Here is an 18,359-nt window from a genome sequence, read left to right on the forward strand (position 1 = left end):
CTCCAGAAGCTAAAATGAGAACATTTATTCTGTAAATTCACACTGTCTTGCTCAGCCATATGAGAAAGAACTCTGACATTTTCTGTAAAACCTGTACTTTCAACAAGTTGTCTGTCAGTTTTATTTTAGACATGTTTTAGACATGTTATTTTAGCAAACTAGGCCTGCCGTTGTGCACTTCAGCCCAGTTACATTTTATTCAGCGTCGCTTTGTTTTTCTAGCAATAGCCACATTTGCAGTGTTGTTTTATTTTCTCTTATCTATTTGTTCCTTTGCCTAGGAAAGCATCATGTTCTCAGCATTGCACTCCATGCCTTCTTCAAGGCTGCAGTCAGATAGGGTTGCCGGCAAAAGTGGTATGCTGTGTGTCCAACATTCACAGGAATATACACATACTTACATGGGGACCTTTTCTTAGAATATCAATTGGTTTATTGTAAGAACACTTCTTTGTCCCATATAGGTTAGAGGGATATAATAGCCAGATGACCACGACTGCATGCTGATTGCTTAACGTTTCCGCTATAGCTGCTTGATACGCCGTCGAACTTCTGACCTACCTGGGGACAATGTCTCCTTAGACAACAGGCTTCCTTGCTCAGGTATGGGGGATGATGTCTTCCCAGGGGGGAAACCTGAAGGGCAGATTAGGGCTTATCACGCTGTGCTCTAACATAGCTTAATTAGGAAAGATATATACATCACTCCTAGTGATAGTATGGTGGGACTGTTTTTGTGTTTCACTCTTCTTGTCACAATTTTGCTTTTAGTGTGTTTTGTCTTCTTAGTTATTGCAATACATGCCATTCGATTTCAGATGCAGTTACTTCAGTTAACCCTTATTGAACTATACTCTGCCTCTGTTGTCTTTGCCTGTGTGAGACTAATGTAACTGAGAGAAAGGCATAAGATCTGATCGACCACGATTTCCCTGAGGAGTATTTTCTGTCATGCGCCCGGTTGCCACAATCATCCCTTTTCTTGGGCAGAAATGAGGTGCTGCTAGTTAGCCGGAAAACCCGGATTAGGCTGACAGGCGTCACATGGTGTGGAATTGTACTTAGTACCCGACATATCAGGTGATTCTGCTGCCCAAATCCAAGAGCCTCATTAGGATAATGAGAACCTATGCGACATGGCGCGGGCAACGTTTGGTCAGGCACTAATTTTCGGATCCTCCTAATTTTCGGATCCTCACGAAAAACACCTCAATAGTATACACGGAGACGTCCATGGTATTGAGGATTTTACCCTCAGCTAAGTAGGTAGTAACTAACTAATGCTGTAGGTTGTTCAAGCTTGAACTTTAAAAGGATTAATCCCCACTTGGTGTCCTAACAAACATCTTTACCATTGCTATGGGGACCCCGCAACGGGTAGTAATTGCAGAAAACATGAGACTCCCACCCACCTCACTGCACATTTATTGGCAAATGGCCTCACAGGCTAGGGGGGTAAAGTAACATACCATTGAGGGCAGATGAAGAGGCAGTGGCCGTACAACCATACATGCCAGCAGACCTGATTCAGATAAGAGATTCTTGATGTTTTTAAGCCCAATAGGGCTTTATTTAACCTGCCTAAAATCTCCTCTTTTTCAATGTAAGTCAATGGGGATAATCAATTCCCCGGGATGTTTTTCAAAATCTCCCTCTTACCAACTTCAAAATGTTGGCAAGTATGGTACATTGGATCACAGAGGGCAGGAGAAATGGGGTAGGGACATGGACTCTCATAAAACAGGGCAAGAAGGAGAAGGACAAGTGCACCAAACCTACTTAAAAGGGCAGGTATCAGGGGTTGCAGCAGCACAATAAACCACACAGGGCACGCGGAATGGTAGTGCAGCAAAACCGATCTTGGAAAGCAATTAGAAGGTAAAAGGGCCACATCAACAGAGAGCAGAGGGGAAAGAGGCAAGGGAAGTAAGCTGACTATACCGGACAGACAGGAGAGACATTTGCAGCATAACGGCCCATGAAGGGCAGGATGGAGAGGGAAGTGGCAGCACATTGGACCGTGCAGGGCACGAGTGAGGGGGCTGGTGCATGGACTCTGATAACAGGGTTTAGGAAGGAGGTGGACGGGGCAGCAAGCTAACTGTTCGGGGCAAGCGGGAAGGGCAGTGGCAGAACAATGGCCTCACAGGGCTGTAATGAAGGAGCAGGGGCATGGGCTTAAACAGAAGATGGAAAGGAGAAGGAGGGGCAGGAGCAGCAATTTTGGATGAGTGCAGCACAATGTCAGGACTTGCCCCGTGTCCACCTCCCCAGCCCCCCCACATAACGTTAAAAGAAAAACATAGAAATTCACTGAAAAAAACTAAGTTTAGAGGGACCTTATCGTTAGGCACCTTAGTAGTTCACTAAAAAAAAAAAAAAAGGTTACAGGGACATTGTACTTAGGTTCAGATTTTACACGTGCAAAACCATAGAAATTCAGCTGTTACAGTTGGTTATTTCAAGTAAATCGTGCCCTGAGGTAACTAGAACACACCCTCACCATGCACTGTTAATTAACCCAGTTATTCCATCTTCTTTGACATCATTGATAATATCACCATAACATTTGGAGTAAAATTATTGATGAGAAAACTTTGCATGGTGAGGGCACTAGTTCTAGTTACTTGAAAAAACTCTAACAGCTGAATTTCCGTAATGTTCCCATAACCTTTGGTTTTGTTTAGTGAATTACTAAGGTGCCTAACTATAAGGCCCCTCTAATCTTTGTTTTTTCAGTTAATATTTAAGTTTTTTTAAACATTAAGCAAGATTACCATATCAATGCACATCCCTGTAACCTTTGTGTTTTTTTTTTTGTAAATATATAAGATGCCCATCCCAGAGCAAAGTATGGAGGCGGGTGGGGTGTTGGAAGCAGGGCCTGTCTCCATAATTTCCTTATTTACTTATTTCGTTAGAAAATGCTTTCAGTTTTCTTCTTCAATTCCATCAAGATGGCATTCAGATGTGCCACACTTTTGGCCTAAATTGAGAATGTTAGCACAGTAGTTGCTCATTAGAATACTGTAAGATGCTGATAACCAGGGAGTTAACTGGCAGCCTGCTGATGGTGTTGAAAGCATATGTTTCAGTCCGCATGGCAGAATGTTTTAATGAATTAGAAGAGAAATATATTTAAGAACTCAAAGCATGACCTAATTTTACTTTCTACAGCACTAACCATAATTTCTATGACAAAAAGTACCCGTCATTTTGTTCCTTTCCAACTTAAATGTTGTAAGTTTTACCATTTTGGTTCAATCATGATGGCTTCAGGTGTGCCACACTTTTATCATAAGTAAGACTATTAGCGCTCTAGTTGTTCTTTAGAACACTCTAGGATTCTGCAGTAAAATACAGGGGAATCAACTGACAGGCTGCTCCTGTTGGAAATACACGTTTTACTGAGAATGTCAGACTTCATTCTCACATGGCTGAGAAAGATAGTGTGAATTTAGAGAAAATATGCTCTCATTGGACCACCTTCCATAACCTCTGTGGGAAAATCATGAGAAAACAGTTACCTCTCAAACATGATTCATGCAATCCCAGAAGGGTAAACTCACCTAAGAACACCCCACAATTCCTAAATTAGCATGGTACCATCAACAAATGATTTATGTTGTAATTAACATTTATCACCCTTTATACGTTCTCCTTTTTGTGACCCTCAAAACCTTCCATTCACTACAATGCATTTCAGTAGGAACTATCATGTATATTTGTCCCAAAATGGATGCCAGCACTTCCTGGTTGAAGTGCTGACAGCCAGTCAGATCTCACCATGAGATCTGTGCTAAGACTCCACACAGATATGCCAATTTATTTTCCCTTTAATATCTCGAAAACTACTGTATGAACGTACACCAGATAACAAAAAGCACAGTCTGCATAACAAAGTCTTGACTTTCTGCCAAATTTTATGTTGTTCTGTCCAGCGGTTTGGGCTGTAGTTGTGTTTTGTTGTGTTTTTTTTTTTTTTTTTTTTTTTTTTACTCCCCCTTCCCCCCCCTTTTTTTTCCCGTTTCTTGGCCCCCTCTTGACAGATCACCCCGAAAATGTCCTTGCGCATCAAGAATCACCGGCACACTTCTTTTGGAAAATTACATGATGATTCGCCAAATGACGCTAAAGATATAGGCAAGTCAAAAAATGCTTTTCCTAAGGAAACCTGGTCCTAACTATAACTACCTAGTAGGTAATTATATATATACACATGTACAAATGTATATAAACATATATATAAATATAAATATTTGTACCCACTACTGAGTTATGTGATGACAATGTATAGGATGCTATTGATGATATGACAGTGTATGGGATTGTACTGCTAACTATTCTGATTGAACCATGTGAATCTATGAAAGATCCAATACTGGAGAAAAAACTTGTTTACTTACCTGTAACTCTACGTTCTCCAGTATTGGTGTCTTTCATAGATTCACGTGCGATCCACTTTCTTCGCCTTAGAGGCTCTCCTTCTTGGCAAGTAGTGACTTTTTCTTTTAGTACTTGAAAATCTGAGGGAAGATGCCTCTGCTCGTAGTGTTCTAAAGGGTGCTATTGGCAGGATTTTGGTTCTTTATAACTGATGTAGATAAGCTGTTAGTCGATGTATTCTACAATTGGAAGCTATGTAAATGACTTTTACTTCCTTGAAATGTATCGTGGAATTCACACGTCAACGACCGGTATGATTCAAGCATGTGAATCTATGAAAGATATCAATACTGGAGAACCAGAGTTACTTGTAAGTAACAAGTTTTCGCCTGAACTTAAGACAGACTTACATGGATCTGCTCTTTAAAGTTTGGAGGGGGCTAGGGGTTGAGCAAATCATACAAAGCCTCATCTCCAGATTTGAGGCTTTTTATACTACAAGCCACAGTGAAGATCGCATTGTCGGCATACGTTGATCAAATTGGTGCCCAGGTTTAAGACATTGGAATACAGAATAAATACAGCATTATCTAACACCATCCTCTAGATCAGTGGTCTTCAAACTTTTTAATGCCGCGCCCCCCCAGTTGAAAAATAAAAATCATTGGGCCCCCCTCAGAATTTTTCACAATTATTTTAGAAAGATGGCAATGTTTAAATATGTCTAAACCTATTTAAACACTGCAGTTAAGTACTGTTGCCTTTTTAAAACTGCAATAACATGCTTCTGCTTAAAACAAAGGCATGTTATCTGTAAAATATTTATTTTGGCCAGAATTTGGCGCCCCCCCTGGGATCACTTGAGGCCCCCCTAGGCGGGCCCGCCCCCCAGTTTGAAGACCTCTGCTCTAGATGAATACTCTGAGCACTCTTTTAACTTAAGTTATCAGATGTGACAGTACACACCTAGTTATGTACAGACTTATTATGAAAAGGCTTGATGTAGCAGGCAGGAAAAGACCTTGAGTCAGTTACATTTCCACAGAGGAAGCCTTCTAAGTTCACCAAAGCATTTCTCTTGTGCACATGCTGTTTTGTGCGGAGACAGGGTGAGACACAAACACAGACGCTTATGAATACAAGATGGAATAGAGCCTTGCCTAGTCATAGTGTGACCAATGCTGTGAAAACACAGTAATGTAAAGTGCTACCTTCTTTTTTCCGGTGCAAAACATTTGTTATTAAGCAAATCTTATTTATTAATGCAAAATATCTGTATCAAATCCACCCTCTGATGATGAATCATCTTCACAGTATATAATACAGTCTTCATCATCTGCAGTTTCTTGCTTCTCGATTCTTTCAAAGTCGTAACATCATCCTAAACACAAGCCTTAATTTTTTCCAACACATTTTCATAGATTCTTCTCCTCTTTCTTGCAGACATTGCTTACAGCACTTTTTTATACCTAAACTTTACAGATTGCTTCAAATAATTGTAGCAAGAGAAGGAAACCAATGAGACATAAAAGAATAATGATTAGTGGGATTAAGATTGTCCAAAGGACACTCCCACGTATATTGCCAAACCACTCCCTAACCTTTGGAAATATCTTTACACTCCCCTCTCACTGAACCATCTAGCAACTGACTCCCTCAACCCATGCTCCTCGAGAGCATTCGTCTCACCTGAATTATTAGTACTGTTACTTATGTAATCATTAATAAGCTTACTATTATCAGCAATGAAGGTACAACACTGTTAAAACCTCAACACACGACAGACTCCACCATCTTTCCCAAGTAAAATATCCAAGAAAGGACATGATCATTGCAGTCATTGCCATCATCTCCCTTTAATTGAGTTAATGCACAAGCAGTGTTAGAAGACAAGCAATCTACTAATGTAAACAGCTTTTTGATTTTCATATCATTCAAAGCCACACCAGTAGAAGGTATCAAACCAGCAAGCACATCCAGTACAATTTGTCCAAAAGAATGGTTCATGCTCTTGAGTTTCATGTAGTCTTTTTTGTTAATTTAGTCTGCATGGTAAACGTGAGGAAAGACAAGATAGCAGCTTCCCACCCAGTTACAGGGGAGGTCAAGTAAGTTTTAGCACATACATAATAAAGTTCTTTAAATATCGGTTTATCTCCAGTCAAAAACTCCCCATCAGCCAAATAACTGTTCACACCCGCTCTTACCAACCATTTCTCTTGGCTCACTGTTTCCATTTTTTCCACACACCATACACATCACTTGCTCTATTCCTAATACAGGATGCATTCTTGACTTTCTTAACTTGTATTCTGCCTCATCTTGTAAATTGATTTTGCGAGCATCTTCCCGATTTCTAGTAATTTTCATTCTTCTCTCATTGTATTCTTTAATAAACCAAAGCTCCTCGTCACTCAACTTGCACACAAACTGATTCGTAGTTATGTTAGATTTCAGGTTTGTCATTGGTTGCATGATTGATCTCGGATGATTAGAAAATGATTTTACATTTTCAACTTTAGGATGAGCTTCTAAAGAAATGTTAAAGTCTGCGAGATAGGGCGCCAGGAATGCTCGATCGAGATGAACATTGACAGAAATATATACAATAGCAAATAAGTCAAAGGAATTTCCTAGCAAGTCTTAAAAAGTGAAAAAGAACACTGTCGTTATTTACCAAATCCCTCCCTCTCACCAAAATACAAACAGCCACAGTGCGATACATAGTGAAAAAAGATACGCATACTTCTCCAGTATTGGGGTATCTTTCATAGATTCACATCCATGAATCATTCCCCGTCGTCGAAGTGGGAGTCCCATGGTACATAGAAAGCAGTAGAATTGTTTTTTTTTCTTTTCATTGTAGTCAATGGTAAAAATCCATTCACTTTCATAGCTTATTAGCTTCATTAGAAAAGACCCAAAGTCCAGCCAATTAGGCGAGACCATCCTTTAGAACCCTCAGCACAGAGGCTCAGTCTCTAAGTTTTCTACCGCATGTCGTGTGTAAGGGAGTCTACCTGAGCTCTGCTCAGTTTACCTTTTCTTCAGGAAATATTTCCAGATATTCCATTTCTAACTTATCAGCTGTACTTTGTCAACATGTCTACAGCAAAGAAAGGTTTATTTAGACCTTGCAGCACCTGTGGTAAGCTTAGGCCTCATTGTGAGGATCCCCACAAGGATTGCATCTACTGTCTTTACCCAGAGCATAAGGTGAAGGACTGCAAGATTTGTAGAGCATATCCTAGCAAGACTCTCAGAGATAGAGAAGCCAGACTCCTTCTGTGGCTCCAGAAACGTAAGTCCAGAGAGTCTCTCTCTGATGAGGAGGACAATTATACTTCTGTGGCCTCGAAGAGGAAGAGATCTATGGAGAGTTTTTCTCCTAAAACCAGTAAGGCAGCCAAGAGATTACATTCTTTCAAGGAAGGTGCTGATGAATATCCCTCAACTTCAAGGGATTATGGTGGTAAGGTTCGCTCTGAGCCGTCCACTCCAGCTACCACCTCCAAAAAGATTAAGAGATCATCAAGCTCCCTGCCACCATCGACATCTAAGATCTCGAAATCGTCGATGGCACTGTCGTCAAGTGCGTTGTCAACAGCAGGTTTCGCATCGTCTACAACCACAGCCACATTTACAGCTCCATCGTCACCCATGATCATAACTTCGTCACCGTTGTCTTCCACAACTATAACTTTGGTGAGTTTGAAGTATGGCTCTGCAGCTACACAAGCTATAAAGATTTCAAAGAGACCATTGACGGAGAAGAAAGTAAGATCTCTATTGTCGACGCACACACCGTCGGCATCATCATCTACGAGTACGCTGCAAAGAACCTCATCGACGATGGTTCCACTGACGGTAGTGTCGACGACGACATGAAAATCTACTTCGCCGTCGTCAACGTTATCACCGTCGACGAGATCACTGTCGATGAGATCACAGTTGACGAACACACCATCAACCACGCCGTAAAAGACACCACTGTCGACGATCGCACCGTCAATGACCGCTCTGTCAACGGGTCAAATTTCTGTGTCCGCACCTATAGGTTCTGGAGAATCTTCTTTCTTACCTTTTGAGAATTCTGGCAATAAGACGAAAGTCCAGTCAACAGACTCTTCTACCCTCTCATACGTCACCTAATAAGGTATCGCTGGCACCTCCACAACATCTTTTTGATGATGACGAGGAGGGAGATATATACTCGGACGATGGTCTGATTCCGGTCGCATGTAGCCCTTCAAACCTGCGTATAAAATACCAAGATGAAGATGATTAGATAGAGGGTGAACAGCTATATATACAACACTCGTTGCAGGAGCAGAGGCAACCAGGAGCTCAAGAGTTGCAACAAGAGAAAACGATCCAGATGCCAGTGTCATTGATTGCCAACCTTCAACATATGATGCAGGATTATTATTCTAGGTTTCCTCCACCGGGTTTGACCACTCCTGTGCAACCTCAGCCAATACCGCTGAGCCCTCCCAATCAGCCATCAAAATCTCAAGGACCTATTCCAGTCCCATAGTCAGGTCAGGATAACAATCCGCCCTTGTCGGATGACAAACAAGAACAAGGCGCGATACGGGACACAGAATCGCTTCTCCATGAATGGGATGAGTATCAAACTCAGATGCCATCCGCTTCTACACCACCACCAGTTGATTCTCCACCACAAGACATTGGTGGTTTCCATAGTGTGATAGAGAGAGCAGCAAAGAGGTTCCAACTACCCATAACGTCTTAGCAGTCAGATTGTTTCCTCTATGATTTTAAGGAGGACACTAGGAAATCGGTTAGGGCGATACCGATTGTTGACTTTATCTGGGAGGAGGGCCTTAAAGTCATGCAGACCCCATCTTCAGTCCCAGTGGTGCTTCCAAGGCTGGACAAGAAATACAAAGCGCCAGATAACTCTCCAGCCTGCTTAATTGGTCACCCTAAACCGGACTCGGTGATATCTCAGGCAGCCCAGGTAGGTCCAGGAATCCGTCTTCCCAACTTGCTGCACCCCCGGATACAGAAGGGCGGCGGTTAGATTCCATTTGAAAGACGTTTTCAACTATGGCGGCCACCACGGTCAGAGCAGTGAACTCCTTGGGAAGATACGACTGTCAGATGTGGTCGGAAATACCCCAGTTCATTGACTTCCTGCCTGAAGATAATAGAGCTGAAGCACGTAAAATATTACAAGAAGGCGAGAAGATCCCCGCAGAGATTATAGACTGTGCTGTCGATGTCTCATCTATAGGTTTTCACCAGTTAGCCAGGGCTGCAGTATTGAGACGTCAGAGGTTGCTGAAAACTACATCTTTTTGCCCAGAAGTGCAATTGAAGATCCTAGATATGTCTTACGACGGAGAACTATTAATTGGCAAGCACTTCGATAACGCCCTGCAATCGATTAAGGAAGACACAGAAACACCTAGACCCCTGGGTATGCTACAACATAAAAGGCAGCCCTTTCGAGGGGCAAGAGGAAGGGGACTTTACTCTTACAGGGGCGGATTACATTTGTATTGGCAGTATCAACCCTACCAAAGTCAATTTCGCATCGCCACTTGTCAACAACAGCCGCACGTTTATAGGCAACAATCATCTGCGCCCTTCCGACACACAAGGGGAAAATCCTCTTATAAAGGCAAGGACGTGGCGAGAAAGCACTGACCTCCATCCGTTGCCTGCACCCAACCCCTGTCCCAACACTGTGATGGGGGGCAGAATTTCCAAATTTTTCCACCAGTGGTCCCAGATCACATCAGACATATGGGTCCTCAATATTGTCAGCAAGGGACACACACTGGAGTTTCATCAATCTTCTCCAAAAGTGCCACTAGGAGGACCCCCACCTGCCCATCTAAAAGAACTCCTAGTACAGATTGCCATCTTGGTAGACAAGGGAGCAATAGAGATTGTACCGAAGGCTCAGAGGGGAACAGGCTTCTACTCTCGCTTCTTCCTCATACAGAAAAAGACAGGGGGCTGGTGACCTATTTGAGACCTTCGGTTCATCCCAGTCACAGGAAATTCTTACGGTTCAAGGTTGCAGGCCCCCATTACCAGTTCAGAATGTTACCATTTGGCTTCAGATCGGCCCACGAGTTTTCACCGAAGTTCTGGCCCCAGTTGCAGCCTACCTCAGGCAGTTGGGGATCCAGGTGTTTCCGTACTTGGACGACTGGCTAATAAAGGCACGAACGGCATCCAAGGCAGCCAAAGATGCAGAAAAATGCTTGTTCCTCTTCAGAGGGTTGGGACTAACCGTCAACTACCCAAAGTCTCACCTAGATCCATCAAACAACATCACCTTTCTATGGGCTGTTTTGGACACGGAGCAAACAAGAGCTTTTGCTTCTCAGGACAGACGGGGAAAAATTCAAAACCTACCGTGCCGTCACAGCAGAAGAAGGTCCACTTCTGTCTGGACCTACAAATCTTTTCTGGGGATGCTCTCCTCATGCATTCCGTTAATAGCAAACTGTCGCCTTCACATGAGAACACTTCAACAACAATTGGACATTCAGTGGAAACAAATAAACTGATCTTTCAACGATATTGTCCAAATAACCTTACCAGCGAGACAAGCCTTGAATTGGTGGAATAACACCCCTCTCATCTCGGAAGGTCTCTCCTTTCTAAAGGACAAACCAGTTCATATTCCAACAACGGATACGTCTCTAAAGGGATGGGGCGCACACTTACAGGACCTAACAGTGAGAGGGAGATGGTCCATACAGGAATCAGCACTCCACATCAACATATTGGAATTAAAGGCAGTTTTCCTGGCGCTCAAAGCCTTCCTCGCCAAGATCAGAGGTTCATCTGTTTTGAACCAACAAGACCACAGTCCTGCATTACCTCAACAAGCAAGGGGGTACAAGATCGCAGGCGCTCTGTCTTCAGATGCAGGAACTGTGGCATTGGGTTCTACACATCATGTAACTCGGTCCCGTGACTCGAAAAGACTTCTTCGAAGAAAAACAACTTGTAACACTCCGAGCCCAGCACTAGATGGCAGGAACAGTGCACAGCATGTGAATCTGCAGCGGAACATGCCACGAACAGATGTACACTCGGTAAGTGACATTTTCCATATAGATATTGAAAAGTATATCTAAATATATCTGTATTTTAATTATGTGTGTGTGTGTATGTGTATATATATATATATATATATATATGTATATATATATATATATATATATGTGTGTAAAGAATGATGTTTCTTTATAGATGTAGATGTTAACATCTTCTTGTACTGCTGATTATTCTGATTCAAGCATGTGAATCTATGAAAGATACCCCCATACTGGAGAAGAAAAGTTACCTGCAACTGTGGTTCTCCAGTATTGGTATCTTTCATAGATACACATGCGGACCACCCTCCTCCCCATGGAGGCTCACCTCTTTCGTCTCTATCTGGAAGTCACTAATGCTGGAAAATCTGATAGACTGAGCCTCTGTGCCAAGGGTTCCAAAGGGTGGTCTCGCCTGATTGGCTGGACTTTGAGTCTTTTCTAATTAAGCTAATAAGCTGTGAAAGTGAATGTATTTTTACCATTGACTACAATGAAAAAAAAAAACAATTCTACTGCTTTCTATGTACCGTGGGACTCCCACTTCGACGACTGGGAGCAATTCAAGCATGTGAATCTACGAAAGATACCAATACTGGAAAACCACAGTTACAGGTAAGTAACTTATCTTCTTTCACACGCTGCACTGTCTGGCTCTTCTGTGCTTGGAGCTTCCTGTGTGCCAAAACACCAATTCTGAGGTAGCTCTTATGATATTTACTTTGTTAAATGCCATGAGAGCTGCGCCAGGATTGGGTGGACAAGTCAACACAGCGCCCCACTGAAGAAATGAAGGCCTGTGTTCGCTCGCCCCGCCCCTGCCTTCTAGGGATAGTGGCTTTTAGTTGAAAAGCCTGAAGTACGCATGTCAGGCTGGCCGAGTCCAGCTCTTTGTGACAACAGCCGCACACCTTCCCTTCGTGAGGGCACAGTGTGAGGAATTGGAGCCCAGCCTGCCTCAGAAGCCACCGGACATCATGCAGTGAGTGAAGCAGATAAAAGCAGTGGGTCAGCATCCTTCCGCTCCGTAAGCCTCTCGAGTCTGTGCAGAATCCTCTACAACAGACCTCGAGTTTACAGTGACTGTCCCTTTTGGAAGTGATCATTGATAAATTAATATCCATGTCTTTTGACAAGCGCCTGTTGATATTGTAAATTATGAACTGTGCTATCTTATTAAAGAGTTCTGCTTGTAAAAGTATTTTTCTTCTGATAGATATAGCAGAAAAACACAATAAGAGCCAGGCCCAGTGGCACAACCCTTGCTATAATACTATTCACTGTTTCCTCCGTTTTCTTGCAGAACAATACACTTTGACCAGCTGGATTGCCTTTTGTTGTTCGCCCCAATGTTAGTGCATATCCTGCTGCTCTGTAGTTAGTGCACGAACTCCTGCATTCTTAAGGTTCTCGTCAACTCCACAGCTCTGACACTGTTTTGTGTGAAACTCTTGTACCCAGTCTGACTTTTGCTCTTTACCCAAAGAATGGAGTTCTGTTCCTCTGAGTACATAAGTCATGGCCTAGGATTCTTGATCCGTGCACTTGTACTTGACCATTTTGCTGTCCAGTTTTTGCCTGAGCCAGGTCCGCACTGTGGTCTTTGAGCTCTATTGTTCCCTAGCCTTGTATGCATTATATACAAACACTCAATACATACATTTAGCTACACATTATTCCATGTCTGCGATGCCTCGAATTTGTACTTACCCTGTGTTTCTCTCCACAGACCACCTGAAGACTGAGAAAGAGCTGACTGAGGAGAAGAAGATCCTGAACGAAATGCTGGACGTGGTGGAGCAGAGAGATGCTCTGGTGGCGCTGCTGGAGGAGCAGCGTCTCCAGGAAAAGGAAGAAGACAAGGACTTGGAGTCTGTCATGCTTACCAAGGGCTTCAACCTAAACTGGTCCTGAGTGTGCAGCACTATCGCGTGCGCGAATCATCTCTTAGCGGGGCGGATCCCACTCGGATCTAGTTATGGGAGTCTGCTCCTTTCTGTGTATGGCCCTCCTTCTAAGCAGCGGGGTCTGAGCCTCCTGCAGCCTTGCAATGCTCTGTTCCGGGGGCAGATCAGGCTTGCACCTCGCCGTCTGGGAATGCCCAGCACCGTGAGGGTCAGACAAAAACTGATGGAAATGCAGGGAAATGGGAGAATGTTTTCGTGGAAAACGCCTTGAAGAGATCAAAGTGCAAATGCCCCCCACAGCATATTTTTTTCTATTCTTTTTACGAATTAATAAATAAAAACTATCGAGCAAAGAAAAACAACCTTGTGAATGTTCAAGCATTCAACTGCCTTGCGGAGTATCCCTTTTATAGAGGACTTTGAACAGGCTTCTGAAGCAACAGCTTGCTTTTCATTTTTTCCTTTATCCACCAAAGAACAAACCAATGGATTTTGCAGTGTGGATATGAACCGACAGTGGAAAATATTAATCATGCTTTTAAATGTGCATCTGTGCTTTTTACCCTGCCACTCGCAGCAAAACCTTGCTAAGACCCTTTTGGTGGTCATGGAGGTGCCGTTCTGAAAATACACAGCAAGGTTCGCATGTTATTGTGAGCGTCTGATGGCCTTGGAAGAGAGGAGGTTTATTTATCAACATTACACAAGAATAGATGATAAAAGTTAAATCTATATGCCATGGTATAAAATAATTCTCACACTTGCTGCATTTCATATATCAAGAAATGCCATTTGATGACTAAATCTGTGCCCCGACCGCAGCAAAATTGTATCGATTTGTGGCTTTTATTCATTATGTGTTTGCTGATTTTTAGCCATCTAGTTGAACGTAGTATTTAGTGGGGCTTTCAATTTGTGAAAATCTACAATTTGTTTGCATAAATGCAGCTACACAGAACATGATGGCTATGCAACATGGCCAGTGCAGCTGGCTTTGGCTGACCAAGAACCCCAGTCTATTCACTAGCTAAATCATGCTTCCATGGATCTAGTCAAACCTGTACACTTTCCTGATTTTATTTCTAAGTTGCATTTTGTGGATTTTGACACTGAAAAATGTTGCCTCTGCTTGATGGGGGATTGTTGTTGTCATTGTATTAGCAGGGTGGAGCAGAGTAGCCTTTCCAGGACGCACTTGAGAAGAGAAGGCCATCACCTGCTGCTCTAGCGTAGGTATAGTCAGGTTATGTTCTCCACTTTTCCATGTCATGCAAGCCTTTAATGAACTGTTTCAGAGACTAATTTTTATTGTATTCGTATTTGTTTTTCATTGTCTCAAGAAAAGAAGCTTCCAGCCTAGCATCGCTTGCCCTCAAGAAACTCATTTTTTGTCTATTAACTTATTTTTTGATACTTGAAAGAAGTCCTTTTTTATACTGAGGGAAGAGAGAACAACATTTAGAAGTCTCTGAGACGTGTGCTCTGTCTCATCGAATTTGTTTTTAAAATGCCACTCGATTGTGACTTATTTATTATTTATTGATGTTCTTGCTTGTGTTCTATTTTCTGTCATTTTGAATTTTTAGCATTGTGTGAAGCTTGAGGCACTGATCTCAATTTTAGCACAGATTAACAGGCAATCGGTGTCAGTACAGATCACTGTTCATAGGCAGCTGCAATCAGTGGTTCACTCATTGGGCACATGTGGGTAAATCATTCTGTGGCCTTGCATATTCTGTGACATGGATGCAGCCCAGTTTCCTCTCCATTGACAATTTCTAAAACATAAACCTGATGGCGTGGAGCATTATACGTTTTACACCAGAGAGCATGCGCCTTTTAAGTCACATGCTGTGTCGGTCATGGGTCACAGCAGGTACCACCCTTCATCCGGAATTTATTTTGTTTGCTGTTGAACTGAGGAGATTTCATACCACTGTTATGTCGTTTTTGCAGAATTCTAATTTGTTTCTTGTCTCGCATTTATTTGTGTTATGGTCTACAGCTTGGAAATTGTAATTAAACTGCTGAAGCAGTCCCTCAGTTTAAATTCAGATCAAGTTATCACGTGGTGACAACATTCCTTTGCCTTCCTGTAATGATTTTACAGTATTAGAAGCAAGGATTCTATTATGTGTAAAGTGCTAGAGGGGACTCTGAAATGGCCCACCAGTTGTATTATTGTTTTCAAGTTGAAATTAAATTAGACGGCTTTGTACGGGTGTGACTGAACACTTTTTTTCCCAAGAAGAACAAATGTGATTTCTCCTTCAAGCATTGAGTAATCTAAAAGATTTTGTTATCCTTGAAGTAGTAACATTTTGTTTATTAAAGCTGACATCCGTCACGTTTTCTTGTGTCAGCTATTTATTTCACCACCGATGCGCAGGTTTCAGCGATCGGCAAAACTAGAGTTGAAATCTAGAGACGAACAGATGCTTACAATACACAAATGACTGGTTACCGAATGAAGAGCAACTAAGTATGTACATCATTAGCAGTGCATTGACATAGTATCATTTTAAATACTCTTTAGAGTGCAAAACTGTGAGTTGGCAGTGGCAGAAACAAATGCCAATACTAAGAGTGATGTTTTATGTATTGCTGTTTCATGGGCAGAAGAGCCCTTGAGACTCTCGGATGCTGTATGATAGGCCCAGGTCGAGGATGTGATTGAGGTTGACCATGGGTTAAGCAGGAGATGCTGGACTTCAGCTGTGGCGGTTGAAGTCTATGCCTCTGATGTCCCAGAACCTGTCCTACCATAGCTTTGCAACCTGGGCCAAGAACAACTCCTGGAGCACTTGGTTCTCTGCAGTAGTGATGGTGAGCAGCGGGAGGTAGCGTGGTGAGTTCGAACTCCGGACTAAACAAACGCAAGGCAGCGCAGTAACTGATTGTCGAACCTTCAAGAACAGTGCCTTAATACACGATATAATTTAATATTATACACATATTATAGACAACATGGAATTTGGTGTCCTCTGCGCTGAGGTCAAGTAGCAAGTCTACCCACTACTCCCATCCGGTCCCTCATTCTGGTCTGTAGTTTCCCCCTTGTCATCAGAGTAATGGCCTAACTATGCTTGGGTGCAGTTTACCCCTACTATAGCGAAGTGTACACAGTCTTTCACCGTTGACTTTTATAGTTCTCAGCTGGTGAGGCTTGGTTGCTCAATCCACAGTGATTTTGAATCATTTGGGCAGTTGCTCTGCTTCGTGTGTGTGCTCTCCCACTTCTAGAAGCGTGCACAAAGTGCCATCTCTGTCAAGGCCTAATCCGTGGTTCCGGGTTCCCACTGAGAAGACTAATTTTATGAAAGATTACTACTTTGTTTCTCTATTGGCTGACTCTGTTGGCAGTCTAGCAGACTGGGAGGGCTCAAACGGAACGGGTGGGCCGGTAATAGATGCGGCCCCGCTCCCAGTGATCTCGTCCTGGCCAAGAACCAGCCTGTTTTCAAGTATGGTGCACCCATGCACAGTCAATCTGTGCTGGGCAACAAGGGCACCCACCAGCCTCACTTTTCTTGTGCAGGGTGGCATTTTTCAGGCCACAATGACTTTTGGTACACTGATTAAGGTCTAGTTGTGATATCTTCTGACACAATTGCTAAAGCCACGCCACAGTTTTTTCCGGCATGACGTCAAAGGTCAAGCACTATTTCTGATTGCCATGGCGACCTAGTACACGCTGCTCTACTTCTGGCATGACGCCAGTGTAGGCCACACAAATCCCAGCCCTCAAAGGGTTTGGCAATCTTCAGGTCGTCTCACCACGGTCTCTGCCAGGAGCTGTGGGTGGAGAGTTTTATACCTGCCGACACAGGGGTACACAAATTGCTCTCGGGGGTCCTATTCTTCTGGTAGATGCCACATTGTCATGTTGCACCCTGCCTCTCAGACGGCTGCTCCTACTCCAGGGTTGTCCGGCTTCTTGTCTCTTTCAGCTGGTAGGCTTGCTTCTAGGCAGTTTTGATCAGGTAAGTAGCTCTTTCATCAAGGAGTAGCCTCAGATGATGCCCCATCTCTTTTGGGAAGCTTGCTGTCAGGTACAGTATTCCTAACTACAGAGCACTCCATTCTTTCTTAACAGAGAACATAGATCTCGAACTAGTGGATACTGGGTACTACTTTTATACAAAGTAGACAGAAAATGTGTATTCACTGTCTATATTTTCAGAACTGGCTTTTGGGTGGTTCTCTTTTCACATGTCCTCTCCAGGCTGCTCTCCATACACAGCTATTATATAGAGGGATACTTCTCGCAGCAGGGTTGTCTCCAGGCTGGAGCACCCACAACAGAGGCAGAGGTGTGAGGCTTCTGAAGCTGGCTGTCACCTAACTGAAGAGTGCATACGAACCAAGTAGCTTTCTGCCTGTAGCATACACCATTTAGCTTATTAATTCATTGTGTATTACTTTGTATCACAAGAACACAGTTTAAAAAAGTAAACTGAAAAGTGTGATAAGGGAAAGACAAAGGGCTGGTCCTTACCTGACAAGACCCCCTTTTCCTTGCTCGGGCACGTCTGTAGCCCCCTGTCACACACCATTTACCAAATTAGAGTGCTTCAGGAACACTAATCAGCTGCCCTGGCTAAGTGCTAATTGAATGTATACACAAATGGGCCAGTAAGTCTCCACCTCAGTGACACAGATAAGGAGGTCTGGCCACCACTATGGATTCACAAAACAGAGTACGCTAGCACCACTGCTCTGTTTGCTAATACTAAAAATGATAGTAGTGCATTGTCAATAAGGGTGCATTTGGTGTGCCCTTTAGGTCGCAGGACAGGCCAGACCCTTGCACATTATGAAGGGACATGCCTAGGCTATGCACACATGCAAGATTAGCATGACGCTAGGGCCAAAAGTTAATAAACAGAATTGAAGTTAGACACCATTGGGCATTCAGTATAGGGGAACACAACTGTACACCATGCAGCGGACTTTCCCATCGTAACAGATATGATGTGGT

General features: G+C 43.0%; 1 protein-coding gene across 21 annotated transcripts in view; it reads left to right on the top strand.

Annotated features, from left to right (window-relative positions):
* The window catches only part of MICAL3 (microtubule associated monooxygenase, calponin and LIM domain containing 3), a 1,349,174-nt gene extending 1,333,449 nt beyond the window's left edge, over positions 1-15,725 (top strand). For all 21 annotated transcript variants that reach the window (XM_069228050.1, XM_069228034.1, XM_069228049.1 and 18 more), the window contains one exon: positions 13,201-15,725. In XM_069228050.1, coding sequence (XP_069084151.1) covers positions 13,201-13,385 — 185 coding nt within the window. In that variant the 3' untranslated portion in view covers positions 13,386-15,725. The remainder of the gene's footprint in view (positions 1-13,200) is intronic.
* The last annotated feature ends 2,634 nt before the right edge of the window (positions 15,726-18,359 follow it).

Source organism: Pleurodeles waltl, chromosome 4_1 (assembly GCF_031143425.1).
Source record: "Pleurodeles waltl isolate 20211129_DDA chromosome 4_1, aPleWal1.hap1.20221129, whole genome shotgun sequence".
Classification (NCBI taxonomy): Eukaryota; Metazoa; Chordata; class Amphibia; order Caudata; family Salamandridae; genus Pleurodeles; species Pleurodeles waltl.